The following is a 25,045-nucleotide window of genomic DNA, read 5'->3' as shown; positions in this document are numbered from 1 at the left end:
TCAGAAGGAACAAATACTTTGAGGTTCTCTCTTATTATACCCATCGATGATGCAATATATATATAATATATCTATCTATCTATAATATATATGTAGATATATTATATATATATATATATATTATAATATATATATTATAATATATATATTATAATATATATATATATATATATATATATATATATATATATATATATATATATATATATATATATATATATATATTTGACTCATGCCCTTTGCTCCTGAGTGGTTAAGTGCAATGTGCCTTATGTTTGCTTTCTTTAATAAAAGAAGGGAGAGTAAATATGTACAAAGTTGGATTCTTGGTGGAACATTAATGGCCGGTTGCTTTGGCCTTATTGTTGGGGTGCAGTCAGCATTTAAAGTTTTTACTGGCTGAAATGCAACGTGTGACGACTGCGAGCAGCTGTGATGATGTGTGTTCAGATCATATTGTTCTTCTTTAGTACCTCCAAGTACTGCTGCGTCGCCCTGCTGACGGGGTCCAGCTCCACCCTCGAGGCAGAGCCCACTGGGGACAAGCGGGCCGAAGCAACGTCCAGCTCTGCTGAGGCTGAGGACCGGAGAGAAACCACAGATAGTCATTGAGCAGCGGCTTTAAGTCAAATACTGCTCCCATCGAGTAGTTTGGGCCGTGCACTCACCATTGCATAATTCCTTTGATATGTTTCTATCCAACTCGCTCTGCATCTGGAAAAAAGAAAAAAAGGCAAAGTTGTATTAGGTTAAATATATATATTTTTAAAAACTGCCTAAGAAAAATAATATGGCACATGGCAACACAAATGAATGACAAAGACTTGGAAAGTAGGGCTGGGCAATATATCGATATCGTGATATGACACCATGTGATTATTAATCACAAATCTCACTGTGTAAACATTTTGTGAAGGCAAAATCTTAATATATCAATAGGAGGCATTTGGTGAAAGATATTGTGATATTTGATTTTCTCCATATCACCCAGCCCTACGGGATAGTGGAAAAAACACTGCAAGAAAATCAGGACTGTTTTGTGAAACACTGCGGGATGTTGCCAAGCATGCAAGCTCCGCCTCAGTGTAGAGCTTCTGCAGATGTTGTCCTTTTAAAATCAAGTCGAGCACAAAACGGTCAATTGACGTCAGATTTCTCCCCAAATGATTCAAATATTGTGTACAAGATTTAAAACACTGATGAAATGCCTTTTGGTGAACATCTGAATGAATCTTTCATTAAAAGAAAAACGTTGTTCAGGTCGAACTGTATGTATTTTGCACGCACAATTAGACGTGCCTGTGAATATACACAAACATTATATACAGTACTTAACAGATTTTATTTGAGCATTTTAGACCTTTGTTTTAAAAAGGGCTGTATGAATTAAGCTTTATTATCATTATTGTTATTATTATAGTAGATACAAATATACAAATATTGTATATTGGACATTTCTGGATGGTAAAGCTACGTATTGTATCTTTCCTAAAATGAAAAATAAGATGTGTATTAGTTAAGGCATGAGGCTGGTGGAACCAAAACACACACAACTTCTGTATGTTTTGTGTATTGGCATGGTAGGTATGTTGGTAATATGCACGTAGAGTATTCTAAGTCTAGTGTGTTGAATTCTTTATGCACGTGTTATGTCACTTGCATAAAACACAGTAATAATACCAGCTGTGTGAATCCCTTATGGAGCTCATTCCTGAAAGATGAAGCGGGAAAAAGCTCTGCAATGAATCCGACCACTGTAATTTAATAAACATATATTTCATTTCCACTTCAAGAAATCTGATTTGTTTACAGGGTTACAATTTTATTCTTTCAGCTTTAAACTAAACCACTTGAAAAATAAATACATTCCTCTAAATGCAGAATACACGTTTGCTGGTTCCCCTCAAAAAAACTTTCACGTTCTACAACAACTATCTTTTCACTGTGTGAACCCTGAACGTCATGATTTGCATGTGAACAAAAGCCATACATGTAGGACCACCAGCAGGGTAAAGGGAACACCAGTAGGGATGCACCGATTAATCGTCTGAACATCGGATTAGATATCCGCCTTGTTGGCAAATGAGACGACGTTCGCTGATGATTATCTGATGTGTTGCATCAATTTTGCGCCGGCTTAATGTTTAATTGTTTTGCAGTCAGAATTGGAGTCAGCGACTCTGGCATGATGTAAGAACGCAACAGGTGGTTGGTTTACAAATAAAAAATAAAGAAAATGTCAACCGTGTCAGAGCGACATGCAGTTTGTAAGACATGTTTCTTTCCAGAAATGCGATGCATCCCTAAACAGCAGCCAATCAGACACTGAGCTGAACACATCTACACACCTGGTTATGGGTCTGGCTGAAGAGAGGAGAGATGAGAGACAGACTTTTGAGCTAGAAGCTAAAAAGAGTAAGAAATAGAAGACAGGTTAGAGGTGAAGTCCCACTACCAGAAAGGATAGAGATAGAGTGTGGAAGAAACAATGTGCACGAGGAAGAGAAGAAAAGAACATGGAGGAAGAGATAACTTCAGCTTTGAAGGTGTCCTTGTAGAGGCAAGACAGGTGTTAAGAGAATTTAGAAAGCCATGTCTGATGTGTATTTCCTCAAATCCCACAGATTATTATGTCTCTCCAGTTATGACGTGTGTCAAAGCAACATCTATGAACAGTTACACGAAGAACAGTGAAAACCGTGACACTATGGAAGTGAAAATGGCCCAAAGTAAATAAACTTGTGTCCATAAAGAATATTCCACTGTAATCACCACGAGTGTGTCAATGAATAACCGTACAGACCTTGGCTAGGTAATCCTCCACCCTGCTGTTCTGCCCCTCAGTTACAGGGTTGAGGAGGGAGAGTCCCAGGCCTAGACTCCTGTTGAGGGGCCCCAGTGTGGCCCCATAGTGTGATGGTGAACCCAAAGAGCCCACGTCCAGCGCGGGCCCTCCAAGGCTACCGTTTGCGATGCTGCTGGTGATCAGAGACCTGCTGCGCTCGTTGAGCAACTTGGAATTGGCTTCTGCGAGCCGACTGTTGGCCCTGCGGGGAAAATCATTGAAGCAATACAGGTTTGTCACCATCAGCACTATGCATGTCTGATTGCATCATAGACATCAGGTGTTAAAGACTGATCATAGTATCCCCCTGAGAGAACCTGGCACTACACTGTAAAGAACCAGCCGGTCTCACCTCTCTAGTCTGGCAGCTAGGGACTTGCGGGAGCGCAGCTCCTCTGCGTAGAGTTGGCGGTATCGCTCTAGCTCCATGCGCGTGGAGTCTCTTTGGTTGAGGCTGTCATGATGGGTGGTGCGGGCCCGGCCCAGTTCCCCCTCCAGCTCCCGGATCTTCTGCTCCAGCTGGGAGCGCAGGTTGGTCTCATTGGCCGCTTTAATCTGATCCAATGCTTCCTGGGATGCTGCCTGGGACTGAGAGACAAACATACAATCATTTTAAATCAGGATTAGTCGGCGTTTATTTCGTTAACAAATAATATGATGAAATATGTTCGTCAAAAGGCCTAAGACGAAAGTTTCTTTTACATTTCTGTTTCTGATGTGCACTCGGTTGTCTGAAAAGGGTGCCGTGTAATCAGATACTCCCTCAGTCACATGTGTTCAGGCCACTTTGTGATACATTCTTTCGAAGCTTTTACCTGCAGGAAGATGTTGACCTGCTCCAGTTTCTGTTGGATCTCCTGACGGGCCCTCTCCTCTGCATCATGGCGATACTGCTCCCCCTGGCTCTGCTCCATCTGAGCGGCCTCCATTCGCCGTCTCAGGTCCAGTACTTCCTCCTCCAACTGCCTCTTACTCCTCTCCAGTTGGTCATTACTGCGGCTCAAGCTGTTCACGGAGGCCAGCTGATCCTTGAGGTCCCCGTTCACCTTCTCTAGCTGGCTGTGACGGGACACTTCCTTCTCCAGCTGCACCTGAAGATCGTCCACCTGGTTATACAAGAAAGAGGCCAGGGTCTAACAGCTGAGGGATCACACTACATCTAAGGGACTCAAGGGGTCCTGAGTGGTTTCAAAGTCTACCACTAGTAGCAGTTTATTTTGTGGGGGTATGAACCGAAATCATAGAGCAAACCTTTTCTTTCATTCGTCCAAAAGCTCCCTCTGCCTGGCTGTGTCTGCCTTGGTCCATCCGTAGACTGCTCATAGGAGAGCCAAATTCAGCTCCACCTGTCTCCTGATCTCGCAATTTCTTCTTTGCAGTCTTTAATAATGTACGCAACCTTAAACACATATGCACACATATTAGAAATAACAAATAAATGAATATCTTCAAAACAACACACAACAAAACTCTTACTAAACAAGGAAAACTCAAAATTCCTCTACAGAATAACGTACCTCAAAGACTAACAAACAGAAAACCGGTCACAATTGAGGGAGCACACAAAAACAAACGCACTAGACGAACACGGGGACAGCGGAAACAAACCAGACACCCTTACACCAGATATACACATGGGTGCACCACAGCCACATAAGCCAGGAAAGACTGCGCTCTACTGGATCCTAGTTGTGTCTAAATAGTAGGAAGAAGTAGTGCCGTGGGTGAGGAGGGTGCGAGGGGGAGGCTAGGAGTCACCTGTACATTTCTTTTTGGAGCTCTGTGTTTCTCTTCATCTCTTGCTCCAGCCGGGTGTCGACGGCCTTCTTCTGCTCCGCTATTCTTTTGGCTTTCTTCTTTTCTATTTCCATCTGGAACACAGGCAACATGGCCGATGACTCTTAGACCCAGACCAAAGTATATTATCAGTAGGGATGGCGACAACGTGAATGCATCACTGTGATCACCTGGGTGCTCAGGTCTCCTTTCTCCTTTTCGAGCTCTGCCAGCCGCAGTCCTAACTTAGAGCGGCTCTTCAGCTCCTCCTCCCACAAGGCCTGAGAGTCGTGGGCTGTGTGAGACAGCATGCTCTGCTTCTGGACCTAAGAAAGAGGCAAGACATTTAACTATTACATATATCTACAAATATATCTACACATTTTCACCAGTTGGGTTCATTTGACCTGTGAGAAGCTCCGTCTTATTTCTCATTTGTTTAACCTGATCTCATTTTTATTAGAATGTATCAGTAAGAGGAAACATGCGCTTGGTTCCTATTTTCCAGAAATGGAAACAATTTGCTTCAATAGTTTAGTTTCGGCCTACTTATTGATATTCTTGTACACTGCACAAAATATTTGATCAATGCTTCAAATAGGGCTATTTTTCAGTTTAATGTCTGAATTAAAAATTGCTTGCCTCGTCATAAAAACATGCTGAGAATGACAAGAGAAAATTTCACCAACATTCCTCAGCTGGCTACTCTCCTCATTTGTAGGCTCCCTGCTCAGTCTGGTCTTCATTTACATACACAAAGACCAGAAAAGAAGTTAAAAGTAAGAATGGAAATCTAAGCTGAAGGTTCTCTTAGTGAGGAAACAAAATATGCCACCAACCTCTCGACTGAGTTGGTCTTCCAAAGTCATCTTACTACTCTGGAGGTTTGTAACCAAGTCCTCCAAATGACCTCTCACCTACAGAAATAAGAAGAAAAGTTCAAATAAAGAGGGTGTCTTTTGTTTATCATTTAAAGAAATTGAGAGGACACTTTAGATGTACGGTAGGTAGCATGCATCATGCAGCTTGAACAAAACGAAGTGAAAGACCCCCACATACCAAGATCAGACTTAACGGAGAAATTCATTTTGACGTCACCAAGAAAAACCCCAAACCGACACAAAGCTATTACTTCCTCCGTATGTTTGAACTCCTCGTCGAGCCGCTTGTGCAAAAAGCCCACAAAGCATTCACTTTGTAAATAGATGAAATATGATTTTATCATTTCCGTCGGTGTATATAATAAAAAACAACAGAGGTAAACCCACACACAGAGAGACTAAGCCTACATCCACAATACTAACCCCTCCTCCAGGCGAACAGTCAGGTAGCTGGAAGAAGATTGGAGACCTTAATGACTTCATAATGTTTGATGTCGGCGAGATTTCTCAAAGAATAACCGTACTGAGATACTGTATTTTTCCTTTTTGAGTCACAAAAAAAGAAGAGATGGCACCAGCTGCATTAAATGTGTGTGTGCAGGTAATTAGATTAGGTTTGCAGCACTCACCATGGCAGATTCCTGAGTCCCTTTCTGAAGTGCATCAATTTTGTTGGACTGTTGCTTTGCAGCAGCTTCCAGCCTGGCATTCTCTATCTCCAGCCTAATAACACATTACATTGACACTCTGTCTCACACATATTCATATACTGCATACCCAAACATATCTAGACACATGGCTGACAATGCTTTTAACACCAATATATAATTATTCATGTGTTATGGAGTTGGCTTATTTTTTCACAATACACCATAGTTATATTTTCAATAATAGAAATAAAAAATAAAAACTTTCAATTCTAAGTGTGTGTGTGTGTGTGTGTGTGTGTACATACCTTTGCACAGCTTCCTCCAGCTGTTTGATGGTGATATCAGAAGCTGCTGAGGCGAACAGCGCCTCCTGGTGATGCTGAGCAGCGGTGGAGAGTTCTTTTTCCCTTTCATCCAGACTGCTCTTTAGACTGTTAATACGTCTCTCAGCCTGCATGTACTGGTCTTCGCTTTCCTCCAGCTGCATGACGGAGACAAAGCATCCAACTCATCAGCAGTGTTAACAGTGGACTTAACTGTCGGTTCACTGGATACATGTGCTGAAGGTTACTGCTGATCAACTGCTCTATCACCTAACAGTTGTTAAAATGATCCATCTAAATCAGCTTTGCATGTCCTTCATAATCATTAAGACATTTGGAATCAGAGACATGGTGATAATACGCTGCCACAAGGTGGCACTGTTTCCTGCCGTTACCTTTCCTCTGAGCCTGTCCAAGTCTTTAAAGAGCCGAGACTTCTCCTCCTCCAGGTCATTGCGATAGCGTGTGTTGACCTCCAGAGTAGCCTCACTCATTGACAGCTTCTTGAGTGAGTCAGCAAGCTCCTGCTGCAGCTGCCTGATACTAGTCTGTGCTCAGAGAGAATCCAAAAGAAAGCAGGGTTTTATTAGATATAAAAGACAGATCCTTAACTGGCATGTGTCTGGAGGAAGACGCTTGGTAATCCTCTTACCCTGCAGGGTCCTAATCTTACCTCTCTTTCGCTCTTCTCTTCCTCTAACTTGTAGATCTGATCTCGGAGGTCAGCAGCCTTACTGGAGAGCTCCTTATTTCTCTCCTCCACTAGTTGTACTCTCTCTTCGCTGTCAGAGCGCAGCTTGGTCAGAATGTCACTGAAGCGCTCTTGGGCATCAGTCACTGCACGCTCCTTTGCAACACTTTTGTTTTGGGCCTCCTCTAGCTGCTGCCGCAGTAACATGCCCTCACTCTGGGTTTGGGCTAGCCGCTCCTGTGTGGCTTCCTGGCGTGCTCCGACACGGCTGACCAGATCCTTCTTGGCATGCAGTGACGTTTCTAGCTCCTTGACACGTACGGCCTCCTGGTCCTTCTCCCGCTGTAGGACCTCCAGCAGCAGGCTTTTCTCTGTCAGCTGCAGTGTGGCCCGATGAACTTCATTCTCCATGCTATTTGCACGAGTCTCTGCCTTGGCCAGCTTCTGGGAAAGGCTGCCGACTGCCTCACGTTGATTGGCTACTTCAACTGTAGACGTACAAACCTCAGAGGTTAAAACAAGCTCCCAGTAAAGTCAACAGAATGCAGGATTAAAAGATGCACATAACAAAAGACTCAGTAAAGAGTGTTACAGGTTTAAATGATGCCATTAGAGGCAACCAGATCAACTGAATAGATGATTTTAGTGGTGTGGTATTTAGTCAGTGGCAACTGGGAAACTGCTACAGTGTTATCTCCATTCCGACCACTACTAACCTGTGAGTCTGTCCTTAAGACGCTGGTGTTCCTCTTTCTCCCGGAGCAGAGCTCTCTCTGAGTCTGTGTGAGCTGCCAGGCAAAGCTCTGCCTCCTTTACGGCTCCAGCCAGGCGGACACGAGTGGACTCGACTTCTGCATCCAGTGTTTCGCGAGTCTGCCGCTCATTTTCCAGACGGTTTGTCATTATAGCTAACTCAGACTTCAGGGTGGTCACCTGGTTATTGCAGTTGAAGACGGTTTGGGTCAGGGCTTCACTGTTGAGTTTGAGGTCTCGACGAATGTCTTCCAGCTGTTCCTTGAGGGCCTCGTTCTCCTCCAAAAGGTGGCTCTCTTTCAGACTGCTGTTGGCCTGCGAACGCTCCAGGTCTGTTCTCAGGATGGACAGCTGCTCCTGGAAGGTCGCAGTTTGCTGGAGCAACTCCCTCTCCCTGTCACTGGCTTCAGTGAGCTGAGACAAAGCCTGTGAACGACAGGAGAACACATGTTAAGTTACGATTGCGTCGAAACTGCAGGACTTCTTTTCAGTTTCGATTTAAAACCATAATCTTAACAATAAACCAAACGAAATGATGAATATCACTGTGCGAGGATTACCTCATTGCTTTTGCTTATGTTTCTTTTGTTCTCGTTCTCTATCTCCTGCTGCTTACGGAGATGACTGTTGAGCAGATTCTCCTGCAGCGTCCGAGCACTGCGCTCCTGAACCAGCAGTCTCTGCGTCTCACTGTGGTCATCTTCAAGCTGCGTGGTTGACAAAATAACCAATGAATGCAACAATCATATATACACCAAACAACAAATGGACAAGCTAGATACTGACAAAACACAAGTCATATCACATTATTAATAAAAACATTAGCCAACATCAATACAATGAAAACAGCATCAGAAAACCACTGCACAGAGAGACTGTACCTGTTTCATGCTGTTGACCAGTGTTCTCATCTCCAGCTCCAGATTCCTGAGGGTGAGCTCCACCTTCTGTCTCTCCTGAACCTCTAGCTGATGCTGCTCCTCCATCCTGCGAAGCTTGTCTCTGGTTGTGTTGTACATCATGGTGGCGTTGCGGCGATTTTCCTGCTCCTGCTTCAGCTGAAACCTATAGCAAGTTTCAGACACAAATTTTGGAGTAAAAAAAAAAAAAAGGAGGCCATTACATAAGATATGATGCATATAAATAAGAGAAGGAGCGAGGTCATGTAAAGAAATGGCTACAGAGTACTGGTGTTCGAGAAAAGGAAGTAGTTCTCACTTGAGGTTTGTGACTTCAGTCTGCAGTTCCAGCTGGTTGCGCTCCAAGGCAGATTTAACATCTTTAACTTCCTCCAAGGAGCTCTTCAACTCCGCCCTCTCCATTTCCAGTTGCCTCACCTTGTCTGTCAGGTACCCATGGCGACTCCTTGCCTTTTGGATGGAGCGCTCATATTCGTGGAAAATGTTCTGCAGCTTCACCATGCTTCTCGAGTCTGTGAGATATAATATGGCGAGGCTCTTTCAAAAAAGGTGGATTGCTTACACGTATTTTTACAAACAAGATGAACAAACTGCTTGAGTCATAAAGTCTTAAAGAGCAGAAATAATGACGTATTATTACATAAATGTGCATTTCAAATCAGTACCCAAAGTGGCTGAGTCCAGCTTCTGAATGAGGAGCGATGCATGCCGATAGCCTGAAGTGGGAGAGTCGATGTCATCTGTGGCTGTGTCGGATGACTGAGTGAGTTCATCAAAGTCTTCTGCCATCTCCACTTCTCCAGGGTTCTGAATATGGAAACAAACTGAGGTGTTAACACTGTTCAGTTTCTCATTCTGTATCGTGTAACTCAAACTACCATCCAGTCCAATCCAGCTACTAACAGAATTGATGTTTTACCTCGTTTTTCTGTTGTCCACTGCTTGGAAACCTGAGGCCAGGGAGGAAGAACAGCGGTTATATGGAAAACTGACGCTGTGCATGTTCTCAAGCTATGAGAGCTGCGTTGAAGAGTTATTGGAAGTGTGATGGTATAATGCAGTATACTATTCAATTTTTTTCGAAAACTCAGTGGTTAGTCATGCAACTTTGTACTGTAGGTAGGAACATAATTAAAATCAAGAAGAATAGAAATTCTACTGACCGTCCACCACCAATATTGTGAAGGTTTGTTTGGACTGAATGCAAAGCAAATTTCTCCCTCGCTTTATTCTGTCTGTGTTTAATCATCAAAAACAACTAATGCACAAACATGATCTAAACTTACTAGCAGCTCCAGTAGTTTCTCTTAATGAGGTCATACTTCCACAGCAGTACATTGCTTAGCTTCTGTGCAGTAACTCCTGTCTGCGCCTCCAAACTGGGGGTGTGCCGACCACCATCTACTGTAGGTAATAAACACTGACGATGGTCGTGCCTCATATAACCCTACTTCAAACAAACAAAACTATCCCTTTAAGTGAAGCACTACAGGTTTCGTAAAAAAGTATGAATTTTTTCATTTTCTTTGATCCATTTCGTCTTTGCTCTCCCTAGAATCTGTGGCTGTTCACTTCCTGTATAATTCACTTTGCGTTCAGTCTGAAAACACCTTAAGAGTTAGTGACAGAGAGTTGAAGTTGATACAAAAAAGTGGCATACTGCATATATACCTTCCTTCATCGTCCGACACTTCACTTAAAGTGCTATCGTCAAACACAGAGAGAGGATCTCCATTGACATGAGTGTTGGTCTGAGGGGCTCTGCTGCGCCGGGCCCCTCTGACCAGCTCCAGCTGTAAGGTCTCCTCTACAGCTTGTCCCTCCTGTGTGTTGCTATTGTAGGTCTGCTGGAGTGGGAGTTGCAATTGCACTGGTGCCCCATTGGTGCTATGGAGAGCAATACACCTGATAGTCAATACGTTGTGACCTCTACACTTTAGGGCCCTTGTAGGTTTTGCTGAAGAAAACCTCATTAAATGGAATTAATAAAAAATAAAGTTTAGAATGTTGAATGAGTCACTGAAAAATAAATGTAGCTGAAGGGCATTTATCAAAAAGAGTCCTATAAACTGATTTAGACGACAACTACACACACACATGTGCACGTATGCACGCAGGCACACACGCTTGCACGCACACACTCATTTGCTTATGGAGGGAATAAAAATGTAGAAAAGCAAAATAATGCTTACCTCTTGGTGGCCACAGGCTGCCGCTCCTGGTGAATTGCTCCAGCTTGACTTGACAGGCATCCTAACCTGCTCTCAGGTTTCTCAGTACTGACTTCTTCCAATGCCGTTCCACCAGTATCCCAAGAAGTACTGCATTTTTGCTCCTCCATTGCACTCTCTGTCGTCTCTTTGCCAACCTGAAAAAATATAAAAAGGTATAATATTTGATAACTGGACTTGAGAGATTATTGCGAACTGAAACAGGATGGGGCCAGCCTTTTAAGATGCGTTTTGGAGCAGGGACTTGTACACTTTGTCGTACATAATTTAGTATCATCCCTCCCTTTGGAGACCTAACACCTTAGCGTGGTTACTGTATTTGACATGGTATTTTCAGTTAAATTACAAGGATGCACCTGAATACCTGAACTGAGTAAAATCTCATCAATTCTGGACAGTCTGATAGAAATTGTAAAACATCCAAGAACTAGAAGAGACAGAGGTCCTCTTAAAACTAAAACTGCAATCTAAAGAAAGCTACATCTAAAGATTCTTTACTCATTTCAAAAGAGCTCAACACTACAGTATTACTATCTCTTAAAGTGTTATCTCGAGCCATTTATGCATGTTATTGCAATCTAACTATTTAGTTCTTCTCTCTGAGAATCAAAATGCCAAACTGTGTAGCAACGACAGTACAACGTGTATTTCTTGCTATTCCTTCTTCCCACAGAGATGTCAAAACAAAAGGCTGGCCAAAATGTGTTATCTATTCCTAACCTGGAGATCAGTACATGTATGTATAAAGACTAATTTAAGCACAGCATGCATCATTTTTTTTTTTTTTTAAATGATCCAGCAAATTGCCATATCATCGCAACAGCACTTCTTTTTGGGGCAAAGAAGGCTATCATTTATACAATCTTCACATCACATCACATCAACGTAAAGATACATGCAAGGTCCATGCATGATGAAGGACAAGTCACTACTAAAGAACACATAAGACTGAACTTTGTTTAGTTTTGGAGTACAAATCGAAGAATGCCACACAACCAACATGTGTTAGGTTGCTTGAGTGCAAATGACCTTCAACAAACCGTAGTTCAAATCTACATGTTAGTTAAAAAGACACAAACATGTAAGGTGAAACATGCAAGATGGACTCTTCACCTTGAAATCAAACCTAAAAGAAATGGAAAATGAACATTTAACAGAAAGAAATAAGATGTATGGCTGGTTTGGGCCATTTGAAACAGCTGATTAAAAGAAAGGAAATGAAGTACATGGATGTAATGAAGAGAAAGAGAGGCGATCAAGAGGGGACGATACGAGGGGCGGCCATCCTTGTACCTCTTTTTGGAGTTGGGCCTTTTCTTTCTCCAAATCCAGGAAGACAAACTTCAGCACCCCTACCTCAAGTTTAAATCTTTCTATGTCCTCCTCCAGCTCTTCATCAGAAACACCTGGGACAGATGCTGAACGTCGGCTTAGTGAGGCGGGGCGAGACTTGTTGACTTCCTCAGGATCTTCTTCTGAACTCGCATTTTCTTTCTCAGCTTCATCTAGATTAGCAGCGCTGTCCTTCCAGATAAAGTCCAGATTTGGTTTCTGGAATGGCCCAAGTTTGGCCTCATCTTTTAAGAATGTGCTCCGGTCAACATCCGACATGGGTATGGTATGATCGTCAGTAAAAGCTGTGGTAACACGATCTATGCAGCCGTCTCTCTGAGCTGCGGTGAGTCGAGGTGACGGAGACCTGCACTCCTCCAGAACATCATCTTTGAGTGGATTGAGCTCTCGACACCCGCTCTGACTACGCGGAGGCTCACACACCTGCATCCCGTCCTCACATAAGGAGTTGTCGGTTGACTCCGCGACAGAGTCTTCCTGTCCAGACTCCCTCTGCTCAGGTATGGTGAGAAGGACGGTACTCCTCGCTCTGGCCATGGGGCGCACAATGACTTCCCCTTCTTCTTCTTCATCACTTGACTCTTCTTCTGCAGAAGTAGATTCAGCCATGTTCTGTTCTTCTTCTGCGACGTCTTCGGCAGAAGGTCCTGATCGAAGCAGTTCTCCAAACTTCTCTTTTAATTCAGCAGCAACATTCTTGAAGCTGGATTTGACTTCCCGTTTCTCCACCTCTACCCAGAGCTTCTCGTAACGATTCTCCCATGGGACTTTATTACCAGCTTCACCTCTTTCTTCAGGACCGCGTTGATCTTTAAAGCCATTATCCTTCACTCCACCGTCAGATCCCACATGGCAAGATGGGCGTGGGTTATTTAGATCTAACTCGCATGTATCTATTGCATCATCTATCTCCTTTGATGGCATGGTTGGACAAGGAAACACACAAAACAGACAAGACACAAATGCACAAACCAATTTTGCATTTTAAATAAAAAAAACACAATATTCAAGTAAATAAGGGGGAAATTCAAAATGACATTCTCATAACCCTTCTAATAATGTTAGCAAATTACATTCTAGTTTTAGAAAAGAGTCCAAAATGATATTTACAGCAATGTTATTTGGGATGAGTTATAACTTGTTTGGTACTTATTTGTTACACTTTCAAACAGAACTGTTGATTTCTGGCACCGTAAAGATGTCAGAGGTCAGAACAACATATGTGGCTCTCATGCTTATAGAATTTGGAGCTGTGTCGCACATTGGCAAATGCAAATTTAAATGTTTTATCTAATTTTTCCCTCAATGTTTGAGATGACAGATGACCAACTTAGTTATTTACCACTTGCCAAAACTACAAACATGATGAGTCTTTGATCTTGTCTAGAGATCATGTGATTAAATTTGGATAGCTTCCGTTTCATATAACTCTACTTTGAAATATACACAAATTTACAAATAGACATGACTTGATGATGCCTTTTAATTTCCCTGTGACCTGGAAAGCATGAATGGTGATGCTGTGTCTGTGACAAGAATGCCAGGATAAAAAATATATGTGGTATATTGTGGGTATTTCTCACCTTTTGTTGCGGCTTGTCAGACTCTACGTTATTTTTACTGTCTCTTGCCATCGGTGAGCGCTCAGGAGAACCTAAGGAGACAGAGAGTCTTTATCCAGAGCACAGGATGTGCACACAAATATCTGGCATATCTAGGCAACCTAAAAAAAGACCGGTGAGCCTTACCTGGTGGAACCACAGCCTGAAGCTCAGCTGTGTTTCGCAGATGATTGCCAATTTTGTCTGTATTGCTAGAGGACGCCACATTGTCTGGTTCCCAGTCTGATTCTTAATGAGAGCAAGTCAAGTAAAAGACAGAGAGAAATGCTGTAAACACATCCTTTGTTTTAATGGTATACACTGTACAAATGTGTTTTCAAAAAGATCGCAGGACGGCTTAATATGCCTTACCTTCATCACTCTCTGGTTTCTGAGGCACCATCTTCCTTGCTCGAGGCTGGGGTTGGGGCCCGGGTTGAGGGGGTGTACCTGGCAGCGTCTTGTTGGAGTTGATGCTCCTCTGAGGTGTCAGGGGTGCAGCTGGAGCAATGTCTTTATCCTGCTCTTTGACAGATGGAGTGGAGCATTCTGGGAACTCCTCAAGTCCAGGGGAGGGCATTCTGCGGCCAGGCAGGGTTCTCTTACTGGTAGTGCTGGCTGAGTCCCAGTCTGAGTCATTAACACAAGAGGTTGTAGGTCAAAGAATATAATATGACATAGATGTTAGTGAGGGTGGGAGGTCAGTTTACTTTGGGATAACCACAACACCCGACAACACCACTTAATGGAAGAGATCTGGGATTTGGGACGGAGGTCTCGAACTAGTAACTACAGCTACCAGTGTGCACAGTTCACTTTGTCTAATCAGCTAGTTCATGTTTACTGACCTGCTTTTTTAGCTTCAAAAAGTGTGAAGGTGACAGAAAGATAGAAAAAGGTAGTAAAGCCAGAGTTGCAGGCAGATAGATTTTAAACAGACATTTAGAAAAATAATGTAGAGTAGCTTTTAAAGTAGTATTTAAAAGTCAAGCTTCAGATATCAGACAATTTACCAGCAGAGACACTGTGGAGCAGTGATTCTCAAAGTGGGGTCCGTGGCGCTCTGCCAGGGGGTCCGTAAAAAACATTCAGATTTATTCATTTAAATTATTTTATTTTTTTAAATCTAAAATAGTTCACAGATAACGTTCCTAATCAGAATCTGTGTTTTATTTAGTCACTTTATGCACTAATAGTGAAACCCTCCAATGTGTGTGTGTGTGTGTGTGTGTGTGTGTGTGTGTGTGTGTGTGTGTGTGTGTGTGTTATAGTTAACTGAACTGATGTCAATGTTTTATGTGTATTCTGTGTTGAGATGGCACAGTTTATTTGACTTCATATCTTTCTAATATATTTTGTGTGTTCTTTCACAAAAGACTAAGACTATAGAAGTGTAAGAAATCGGCTAGGTCAAATTATAGGGACATACATGAGGGGGTCCCCGGTATATTCTCTATCTTGTAAGGGGTCCCCTGCTGTAAGGATGCATGTGCATTAAGTTTAGGTTGCAGACGAAGGCATTAGATGATCACATAAACACATTAAAGTAAAGATATTGCTACAAAGTGGAGGATTCATTATTTAATCTTACCTTCAATATCATCAACATCACCCAGACCAAGCTCTTCCATTAAGTCTGTCAAAGAGAAACATATGTATGTTATATACACAATCAAATAAAGTCTTACATTTTAGACCAACAGGAACCAGGATGCTCCAAGTTCTTCTAGTCACCTGTCTTTTGTGCGTTATCTCCTTCGAGTTGGCTCAAAACACGAAGTGGTTCCCATTTTGACTTCTCAGTCTGGTAGAAAAGGAAAAAATATTGCAATTTGATTCCAATATCACAATCTATTTGACTTTCTACGGCATTTAGTTGCTGAACCTACCTCTTTCTGTATCGTATCATCTTTATCGACATGTTCGCCTCCATTATCACCAGCATTGTAGTTTCTAACTGCAAGAGACAAGACATGTCTGTCATGTTAGAGGCACAAAGAACTTCTTTTGTAAAACAAAAAACAAATCAACATTCTGACGAAGCTGGATGAGTTTTCCAGAACTTTGCAAAAAAGCATTCCCATGCAAACAAGCTCATGGGTAACTAGCATGAAGGCATCGGACGAGCATTTGGATTCCTTGTTCAGCATCAGCCAAGAATGCAGATAAGTCCTACGCTCACTTATCAATATCATTTCAGATAAAACCTGCTGAAACCAAGCTAGCTAAGAAATTGAAATTTGGGGAAATAGGGTTCAAGGGTAGCAGGCAGGGTGGAGTGGTGCATGCTGCATGCATTCTCTTATGGTGATCATGAGGTGAATGTTTACATGCTGTTCCTCAGACCTATGATTCAAGGCATTCATACCCTCTCCCTGGCTGCCTCTTGGCCTGCCTACACTCCTCCGAGGCTCTAGGACTGCCATCCTATTGCCTCCTTCCCCTCTTAAAAAAGAGGGAATATAAAACAAGTCTACAAAAGAAACGTAACATATTGTTGTAAAGGCCGTTTCGATCGACGGAAATTATATTGCATTGCACAGTCTACACAATATTTACACTAGAAACAGGAAGCTTACTCACAGACACATTTTAATACATTAATACACTAAAGCACAGTTTTCTATGATTACGATTAAATAAGGTCACACTGTTTCTGCAGCATGAAATGGTGCCTGGAATGATTGCTTTAATAAAAAAAAAAAGAGAAGAAGAAATAAATAAAATAGACCTACTTTCTTTAATATCTTCTTCAACGATGGACTTCTCTTCTTTAACTTGAATAGGTAAGCTTTGTTTCTCTTCATGAGGCGTATTGGGGCTTCCAGAGTGGGACTGAAAGAGAAAAAAACTAATCAATGAGAATTTGTATAGCAATCATCTGATCCTCCAAGGTATTCAGAAATGTGTTTTTACTGTACCTCAGAGTCCCAAGAATCCTGCTCTTCCTCTCCCTTCTCTAGACCCAGCTCGGACAGGAAATCTATTTCACAGGTGTAGATTCATTACAATGATATAACCGAAAAGCAACGGTAGTTATAGAGCAACACAGGATGGAGCTCTTTATGGTGCTACAATTAAAATGTAAAGTCTTGATGCATCCCTATGTTTTCTTACTATATGACCAAACTTACAATAACATCATTACTAAAGTCCATTAAGTAAACAACAATGGTTTTTTTCCCCCCATTCAGCGATTTTAAACCGTCATTAAATCAAACAACAAGATGGCTTGCCATGTTCTTATTGTAGGTAAGTTGTTTAAGGTGGCCTCAGTAACAAAGGGGGTGGATGGGATTGTGCTGCCTGCTGATACAATACTACAACCTCAATGTAAAGTAAGTGCAGTTGTTCACGCATGTTCAGAACATCTATTATAAAATGGTTTGCTCCTCACCTCTTTTCTTATCTTTAGAGACTTCTGTTTCAGGAAGAGGTGGCGTGCCTTCAAGGGACTCTCCACTCTTTTCGGGTTGATCATTTTCATCCGAGACGTCCTCTTCTTCCTCCTCCTCCTCCTCCTCCTCCTCCTCCTCCTCCTCCTCCTCCTCCTCCTCCTCCTCCTCCTCCTCCTCCTCATCCTCCTCATCCTCCTCCTCATCGTCATCATCATCTCCCTCCTCCTGTTGGTCATCATCATCCTCAATGGAATCTTCTTTCTGAGTAAAAAAATAAATAAACAAAACATTCATAATCACCTACTCCTACAGGGGCATGTCATTTCTAATGAAAGGAAAAACGACGGAGAACAAGCACATGAAAGAAACGAGTGTGAAGTGTTGCTTTAAGAGGCCACACTGCATTTCGGAAACTGCTACACTACAACTAAAGCTACCTGTTGTGTTCCTGTTTTACCTGAATGACAGGCTCGTCAATGTTTCTGAGCTCTTGACTTCTCATGCCTATGCTCTCTGCCTCATCAGCTGAGGCTAGATCAACATCATCAATGTCAGTCTGAGGTAACGCTTCATCAGACAATGCGTTTGCGTGCGAGTCATGGTGTTGACCAGCAGTGGGAGAGCTTGAAAAAATATTTTCCCTATTTGGTTCCTCATTGAGGTCATCTGATGACACTCTTGTCTGGGGAATGATGGCACTTTTATTCTCTAGTGGAACATATGCAGTTAATCTAGCCTCGTGTTCATCGTCACCGTCAGACACTTGGACTGTGGCAGTGGCAAAATCGTACTGCAGCTTTTGGTGCTGGCTGTCAGAGTCCTCACTGTTCTCATCGTCATGGCTAGCATTGTCTTCGTCAACACCCACCGGCTTTTCCTCCTCCAGCCCGTTATCCTCTGGGGACTCATCCTTTCCACCGTTATTAGATTCAGGAGTCTTTTCATTGTCTTCATCTCCTTTTAATTCTCTGTCTATTGCACTTGTTGGCCTAGAAAGACATGTCTTCAAGACGTTACCACGGGCTTCATCATCCTTCGTCACCACTGCCTTCTGCTTTTCTGACTCGCCACTTTCATCTTCATCATCCCAACTACTGTCATCGCCTTTCTCATTGTCTGACTCTAATCTTCCTTCCCTTTGTGATGACTGACCAATTGATTCAGCGTCATCGTCATCTAGCATTTGGCTTCTGGTTGTTTTCTCATCCTCAGGTACTGGAGACACTGCTTCCTCATTTGACTCTTTCTCAACACTTTCTTTATCTTCTTCTTTCCAGCAGTCATCAGAACACTGCTGCTCTCCAGTCTGGTCTGCTGATACAATATTTGTTTTAGAAACTGGTGATTGCACATCCTCTTTAGTGAAAGAGCCGTCATGGTCATTATTTTCAGAAGACGAATCCCACTTTGATTCATCTACTTTTGCTTTGGGTGGTCTGTTTTTGGACTGAGGAGTGCTTGTTGAACATAAGCCCAAAGAGGACATAAGTTCATCCATCACTGGCTGATGCGAGACACGCTTTGGAGATGGTCCCACTGGTGAAGAAGAATCCCACGAGGTATTCGGGTTAACTTCATTTGGTTGAGGTAATGAGCATTTTGAATGCAGTGTTGCTGCTTCTGGTTGCAAATCTGATGTTTCAACATCATTTTTCTGATCAAACATCTCATTGTTTACCTCATCTTCTTTGGGCAGGTCAGTGTCACTGTCCTCTAATGAGGAGCCCCACGAGGATTTGCGTTTCTCCTTTTTGAAAGATTCTTTGTTTGATCCAGCATCAGAGGCACCGTCTGTATTTTCAACTCCATCCTTAAGCCCCACATTTCTTCGATTAGCTATTACTGTATTGCGACCAAATCCTGTGGTTTGATTCTCTTCTTCATCATCGCTGTGATTGTTAACTGCATCACCACTGTTTTGTGTATTGCTCCACGAGCAATCATCATCATCCTTTTCCACCTCTCTTTCAAACTCTTCCTCCTTAACCGCCGTAGGTGAACAAGTTCCTGCGTGATGTCTGGATGGTGTGGGGCCTCCTTTTGAACCCAGGTCTGATGAACATATGTAGTCCTTCCCAAGGCTGTCATCTTCATCAGAAAATTTTGATTCCACCCTAATGGCTGACACGACACAATCCTCCTCTACATCTAATGTTGCTGGCATTGCATAGCTTGCAAGAGTCTCTGTTTTGGCATCCATCTCTGAGGCTCCTTCAATAGCAGGACAAGTTTCACTGCGGTCAGTACCGGGTATGTGTCGGGCATCAGCAGTGTCAATAATCTTAAGGGCACCAGCAACAGATGGTTTTTGTACATCTTCAAATTCAGTAGTGTTGGCCTCGACAGACGCAACACATTTGTCATCGTCCTCCTCCTCGCATTCATTCTCTTCTTCACCCTCCTCTTCACTTTCCTCCTCCTCCTCCTCATCATCATCATCTTCTTCTTCCTCTTCCTCTTCTTCTTCCTCTTCGTCATCCTCCTCCTCCTCATCATCATCATCGTCGTCGTCATCATCTTCTTCTTCTTCCTCCTCCTCCTCCTCCTCCTCCTCTTCTTCTTCTTCCTCGTCTCCAACTTCCTCGTCCTCCTCCTCGGCCTCTGGGCTTCCCTCTTGAGAGTCTGATCTTTCTTTACTACTTGAAGGCTGCTCAGAGTGTTTGCTTTTCTCCTGCTCGCCTGCTGTTACAGGCATTTGGGGGGGGAAATAGAAGAAGAGAAAGATGTCATACAAATGCAATCGACACAGCTTCAACTCAAATAGTTTACCTTTCTGTAGCTTGGGAGAGGGGTAGAAGTCATCTGGGGTGCTTTGGAAAGGAAGGGAATGGGAGAGGGATCTACTGGACGCTGTGGAGCTTTGCTGGACGGTAAAGCCTTTGGGAGGGATGGGATTCTCTGGACTCTATTCTCACTCTCTGGCTCAGATTCTGAACCGCTTAAGGATCTCTCAGGCAGTGCAGAAGCTACAGGGCAGGCAGGGATGAAAGATTACTACCAAAATAAACACAAACTATGGAGAGACACTAGGCTTAAAGATTCTCAGTACCTTCTCCTCTTTTAGATGCAATCATTTTCCTTAGGTTTACCCTCTGCGGTTTCTGAAATACAGCATATTAAAATGAAGGCCAGAACAAAATTTAGGAAAAACAACCTCTACAAGAAGAAAATGCAGCACCCACCTTTTCGATTAAAACCGATTCATCATCATCTTCTGATGAAGCCCATTCATCTGCAGCACTTTTTGAAACCCTGAAGAGGGAAGAAGAATGTTTTGAGCCGGAAGTTCAATTGTAACTATAAGTTACGGATCACACTTTTTTTTTTTTTTTTTTTTTTTTTACATTTTTAATTGTGCTCACCGACTTAGTGACTCCGACTGAGAATTGTCTTCAAAATCTGCAACAAAGCGGAATTTAATTAATTAATTTTAGAAAAAGGTACATTTTAATATCAAAACTGTCAAATAGTGAGATCTTGAGAGCATTTAAATCTAAAAAGCATAAAAAGTATGTTCCACAAAGCACTGCACTCTAAAGCAACCTAAAAAAGTGCATTTCATGAAAACAGGAGTAGGTTGAGCGTCCATCGTCAGTAACTGCTACTGATCTGTACTGGCACAAAACTGACAGCGTTTGACTCATCTAAGCAAAGTAATACCTCCACCTGCTTCTTTTGTTCCATGCTCTAGATCCAGTCAAGAGGTAATGCATGAGGAATAAATAAAATAATCAAAGTCAATTATAATTAGAGACAGTAATAATATCCTCAGTCAACTTTCATTATTATGTGATGAAAACACTTCTCCCTACCATCTTTGTCAGTGGCTGGCCCTCCCAGAGAGAAGCCTGCTTCAACGTCTTGGGACGGACTGCCCAACAGCGTTTTTTTCTTCTTTTTGCTCAGACCTTGATGTGATTGTGATGGCTCTTCATTCCTCTGGGTACTGTGCTCAATGATCAGGAGAGAGCAACTACAAGAGAGTCAAGACAGTGAAAAGGGTTAAAAATGTCACAAGAAAAAAGGAAGTATTGAACTGTGAAAACAAATTGTTTCCAAATGAATACACAAACAAATAAAAGGAAGCACAGCTTACGGATGATGGCCATTCATCACTGCGTAGTCATCAGCTGACCATCCTTTGGTATCCTTTAGTGCGATATCTGCGTCAAACCTCAAGAGCAGCCGCAACATAGCGATTTGTCCATTGCCAGCAGCTAACATTAATGGGGACCTGCAGGTAAAATCAATGATAGCAAAATGAAACAAATTACTTCAGCAACATTAAGATTATTGGACGTGCATCACACGTGTCATTTAGTACTGACCTTTGGCCTTGGTCCATAAAATTCACACCAGCACTCTCCTTGAGAAGAAACTCCGCCATCTCGATATGGTCCTCACGGACTGCCACTGTCAAAGGTGTGAATCCCTCCTAACAATAATTCAGTTAACATCTTTTTTTAATGTTACAAGATATTTACTGAAGCCTACAGACACGTCATTGAACACATACAATGTATCCAGACAAGTAATAAGCACAATACATCTTTCTCATAGCGAACATTTTGACTTTTTATAGAAGGAAAATCACAAGTGTGTAACTAAAGATATTCATGATGGCTCTGGTTTATTATGACATGCCGTGCCTGGTGTTGTGCACCATTTGTGGTTAAAACCAACAACCACTTAGAGGTCCTCCCTTATTGGCCATAGTTGGTTATTGCATTAAGACTGTTATTATGATATATGAACTGTGGTAGCATGATTTAAACTTATTTATCAAGATACAGGTGTATGCTCAATATCGTCCAACCCCAAGTGTCTTCGCTGGATCTACTGTATTAACTGAAGATTATCCTGATGTTTACCCGAAGGCTAAGAAATTGTGCTGTGGTAGAGAAAAAGACAGGATCACCTTATTTTGTGCATTGATGTCAGCCTCATGCTCCAGCAGCGCGACAGTAGTGGAAATGGATGGGATGTTTGCTGCTAAATGTAGCGCTGTATTGCCATTGATGTCCACCAGGTTAGGCTCGGCATGATTCTCCAGCAGTACGCTCACACAGGGCTCATGCTGACCCTGCACTGCCTGATATAGGAGGAGATTGACATGATTGCAGAGGCCTGGACAAGGCTTAAAATATATGATCATCACAATATATGTAACAATAAATGAGGAATCACTCTGTGGTGAAGTCTCATCATCCAGGATTACCTTCATTAAGGCGGATCTATTTTGATTGTCGCATAGGTTAAGCTTGGCTTTGCTCTCAACGAGGAATTGCACCACCTCAACATGTCCACTGGCGCAGGCAATATGAAGTGCAGTTCTGTAATAGGAAAGGAGAGAGTTTCTCATATGCACGCATTATTGTTCTTACTCAAACATTTCCACTGACCTGACAAGGACTTGTATAATCATCTTTAACATAAGCTTCACTTTGCAAGTTATTTCACCCAGACAGTTTTAAACATGCCATTACTACGTTAAGGGGCCTAACATACTATAAATCAAAGATGATATATCGCACGCCATTCTGTAAATTGCCTTAAGTACTATACGTACACCACTCAGTGACTTCTGACAATTGTGAATGGTAACTAGATCCTACCTTGAAACATAAGTAGAAAAGAAACAATGGGGTGTCATGTACATTGTACTTGTTGCTCAAAACAGCTGACAGTTTGCTGTTAACAGTAAAAATACTGGACATCGTTGTACAACAACCCAGCTCTACTATACGCAAATATTTTGTTAGTATAATCAACAATATACACTAGAGCTGCTACGTTATTATTATATCTCTAGCATTGTGACACTATTTTTGAAAATACTTTATTTTAAAAAGCACAAGAAAGAGGTCCATCTGTATGGTTGTGATCATTGTGGACAGTTTGGCAATTTACAAATTGAAATCAACTAATATGCGAAACAAAGAAATTCTGTATCCTATCAATATTGGTCAGTGGTTAATTGTGGAAAGACTATAATATATGTATTAAAAAAGAGATATAGACAAGGTTAAAAGACAGATGGAAAAAAATCATGACATTTTATTAAGCTATGTAGACTGCATTACTAATATATATTGTAGACATCAATGTATCCAGCAAAGACAAACACTTTCAAGGATGTGACAACAAGTGCTTTAAACCAACTTACCTGTTCTCCTTGTCAAGTTGATTGATATCATTCTTTTTGGCGAGCTGCTTTAACTTTGCCAAATCCCCCACTGAGGCAGCCTTGTGAACCTTCCCGAGGTCCTTTTCTTTCAGTTCATAACCAGCAGAAAGCACACTCCCATTGTCAGGAGTACCCGACGGGTGTTTCTTCTTCTTAGTAAAGCTGAATATCTTCTTCATTGTACACAACAGCACAACATTGCTTTTGCCCCGTCACTAGCGCTACCTGCCACTCATCAGGTGCCGGAGGATCACCACAGGCGGCTCTCCCATGCCTAAAAATAAGACGTGTAAAGCGGATTAGAAGGCTATAAAACCGCGCTGAGAAGACTGAGGTGTCTCTTCATTAGATATGGCGTTAACTAAGTACCACAAATAATGTTCCCAAGACATTAATATAAAGTGAGTTAACCTAGCGTTAGCGCACATACGGCTACAACTACATCTAGGGAGATAATAAGCATAATGTTTAGCATCTAATTACGTCAACGTAGCTTTAGGTGAGTGTAAAAACACAGCTGTCATGCTAACAACAGTAAGCTACGTGTACCGTCATTTTCTTGACCATACCTTACACAAGGACGTCCTCTGCGTTATTTAGCAGCAAAAACATGTCAGCGTTTCATTAGAACAATTATTATACAATTACGATGCACAGAACCGGACATGTCCAAATTGGCTAACGTTACTCAGCGTTGTTTATATAAAAGGTAGTTACCGTTATAGCTTGTGGCTTGTTACTATGGTAACTGTGCAAATGGTATGCTAACGTAACGTTAAGAGGTTATCCAATTTGCTAAGGTTGAGAATTATATAAACGCACTGTTTTTAATGCTGTATTGCAACACACACTGCTACACCTACTACTATGGTATAAAAATAAAAAGCTTAAGTTTTTGGTCAACGTAAAAGCTAGATTCAGGATTAGTTGTTGCCTAGCAACCTAGCCTCAGTTGGCTCGCGCTGCGCCTCCCACGTCGTCACTTCACAAATGATGCAAACCGCCACATTTAAACTGGATGTGTAGCAGAGACGAGCACAGCGGGGATGGTTGCTTATGCTAAAGGTAATTTGCAAGACTCTGTTCGGTTCAGAAAAACTTGTGCTGATCTTTCAACAAGCGTGAATGAGTCGTTAGCTAATGCTAACCTAAAGTGACATAAACTTAACCCTGCTAACTCAATGCTAATTAGCAAACGCTAAAATCAGAACCGAGATGAGGATTATTAGGTATGTTACCAAGAATGATAACTTTAAGATGAATACAAAGGAGGTATGTGAGGTTACAATACTCAAATTCACGTAAACACGTGTGTACTTAATGCTTCTTAACTTACAGTATATATATATTAACTCAAACACTAACCTGTTGATTGTCGGAGCCAGACAACTATCAGAAGCTAAACTGACGAAAGTATACGCAGAAAACGTGCTGGC

At 42.1% G+C, this 25,045-nt stretch overlaps 1 protein-coding gene across 1 annotated transcript; it reads right to left on the bottom strand.

The window, feature by feature from the left end:
* Positions 1–233: 233 nt before the first annotated feature.
* Positions 234–25,045, bottom strand: ankrd26 (ankyrin repeat domain containing 26). Its single transcript, XM_029434502.1, has 43 exons — positions 24,975–25,045; positions 23,589–23,883; positions 22,641–22,755; positions 22,341–22,514; positions 21,751–21,857; positions 21,519–21,656; positions 21,235–21,395; positions 20,785–20,821; positions 20,605–20,674; positions 20,472–20,523; positions 20,192–20,388; positions 17,422–17,599; positions 16,946–17,007; positions 16,760–16,859; positions 15,914–15,981; positions 15,759–15,828; positions 15,611–15,660; positions 14,397–14,658; positions 14,172–14,273; positions 14,007–14,077; positions 12,427–13,335; positions 11,032–11,207; positions 10,511–10,726; positions 9,759–9,789; positions 9,505–9,646; positions 9,138–9,351; positions 8,801–8,984; positions 8,480–8,626; positions 7,883–8,345; positions 7,149–7,654; positions 6,871–7,023; positions 6,458–6,633; positions 6,132–6,225; positions 5,926–5,952; positions 5,461–5,538; positions 4,813–4,947; positions 4,604–4,716; positions 4,097–4,244; positions 3,661–3,951; positions 3,198–3,433; positions 2,804–3,047; positions 669–714; positions 234–577 (listed from the first exon to the last, which is right to left on the bottom strand). The coding sequence occupies exons 2-43, from the start codon at positions 23,786–23,788 to the stop codon at positions 447–449; spliced, it is 7,074 nt and encodes a 2,357-aa protein (XP_029290362.1). The 5' UTR covers positions 23,789–23,883; positions 24,975–25,045; the 3' UTR covers positions 234–446.

This window comes from Cottoperca gobio, chromosome 6 (assembly GCF_900634415.1).
Source record: "Cottoperca gobio chromosome 6, fCotGob3.1, whole genome shotgun sequence".
Taxonomy (NCBI): Eukaryota; Metazoa; Chordata; class Actinopteri; order Perciformes; family Bovichtidae; genus Cottoperca; species Cottoperca gobio.
This window is presented reverse-complemented; position numbering and strand designations above follow the sequence as displayed.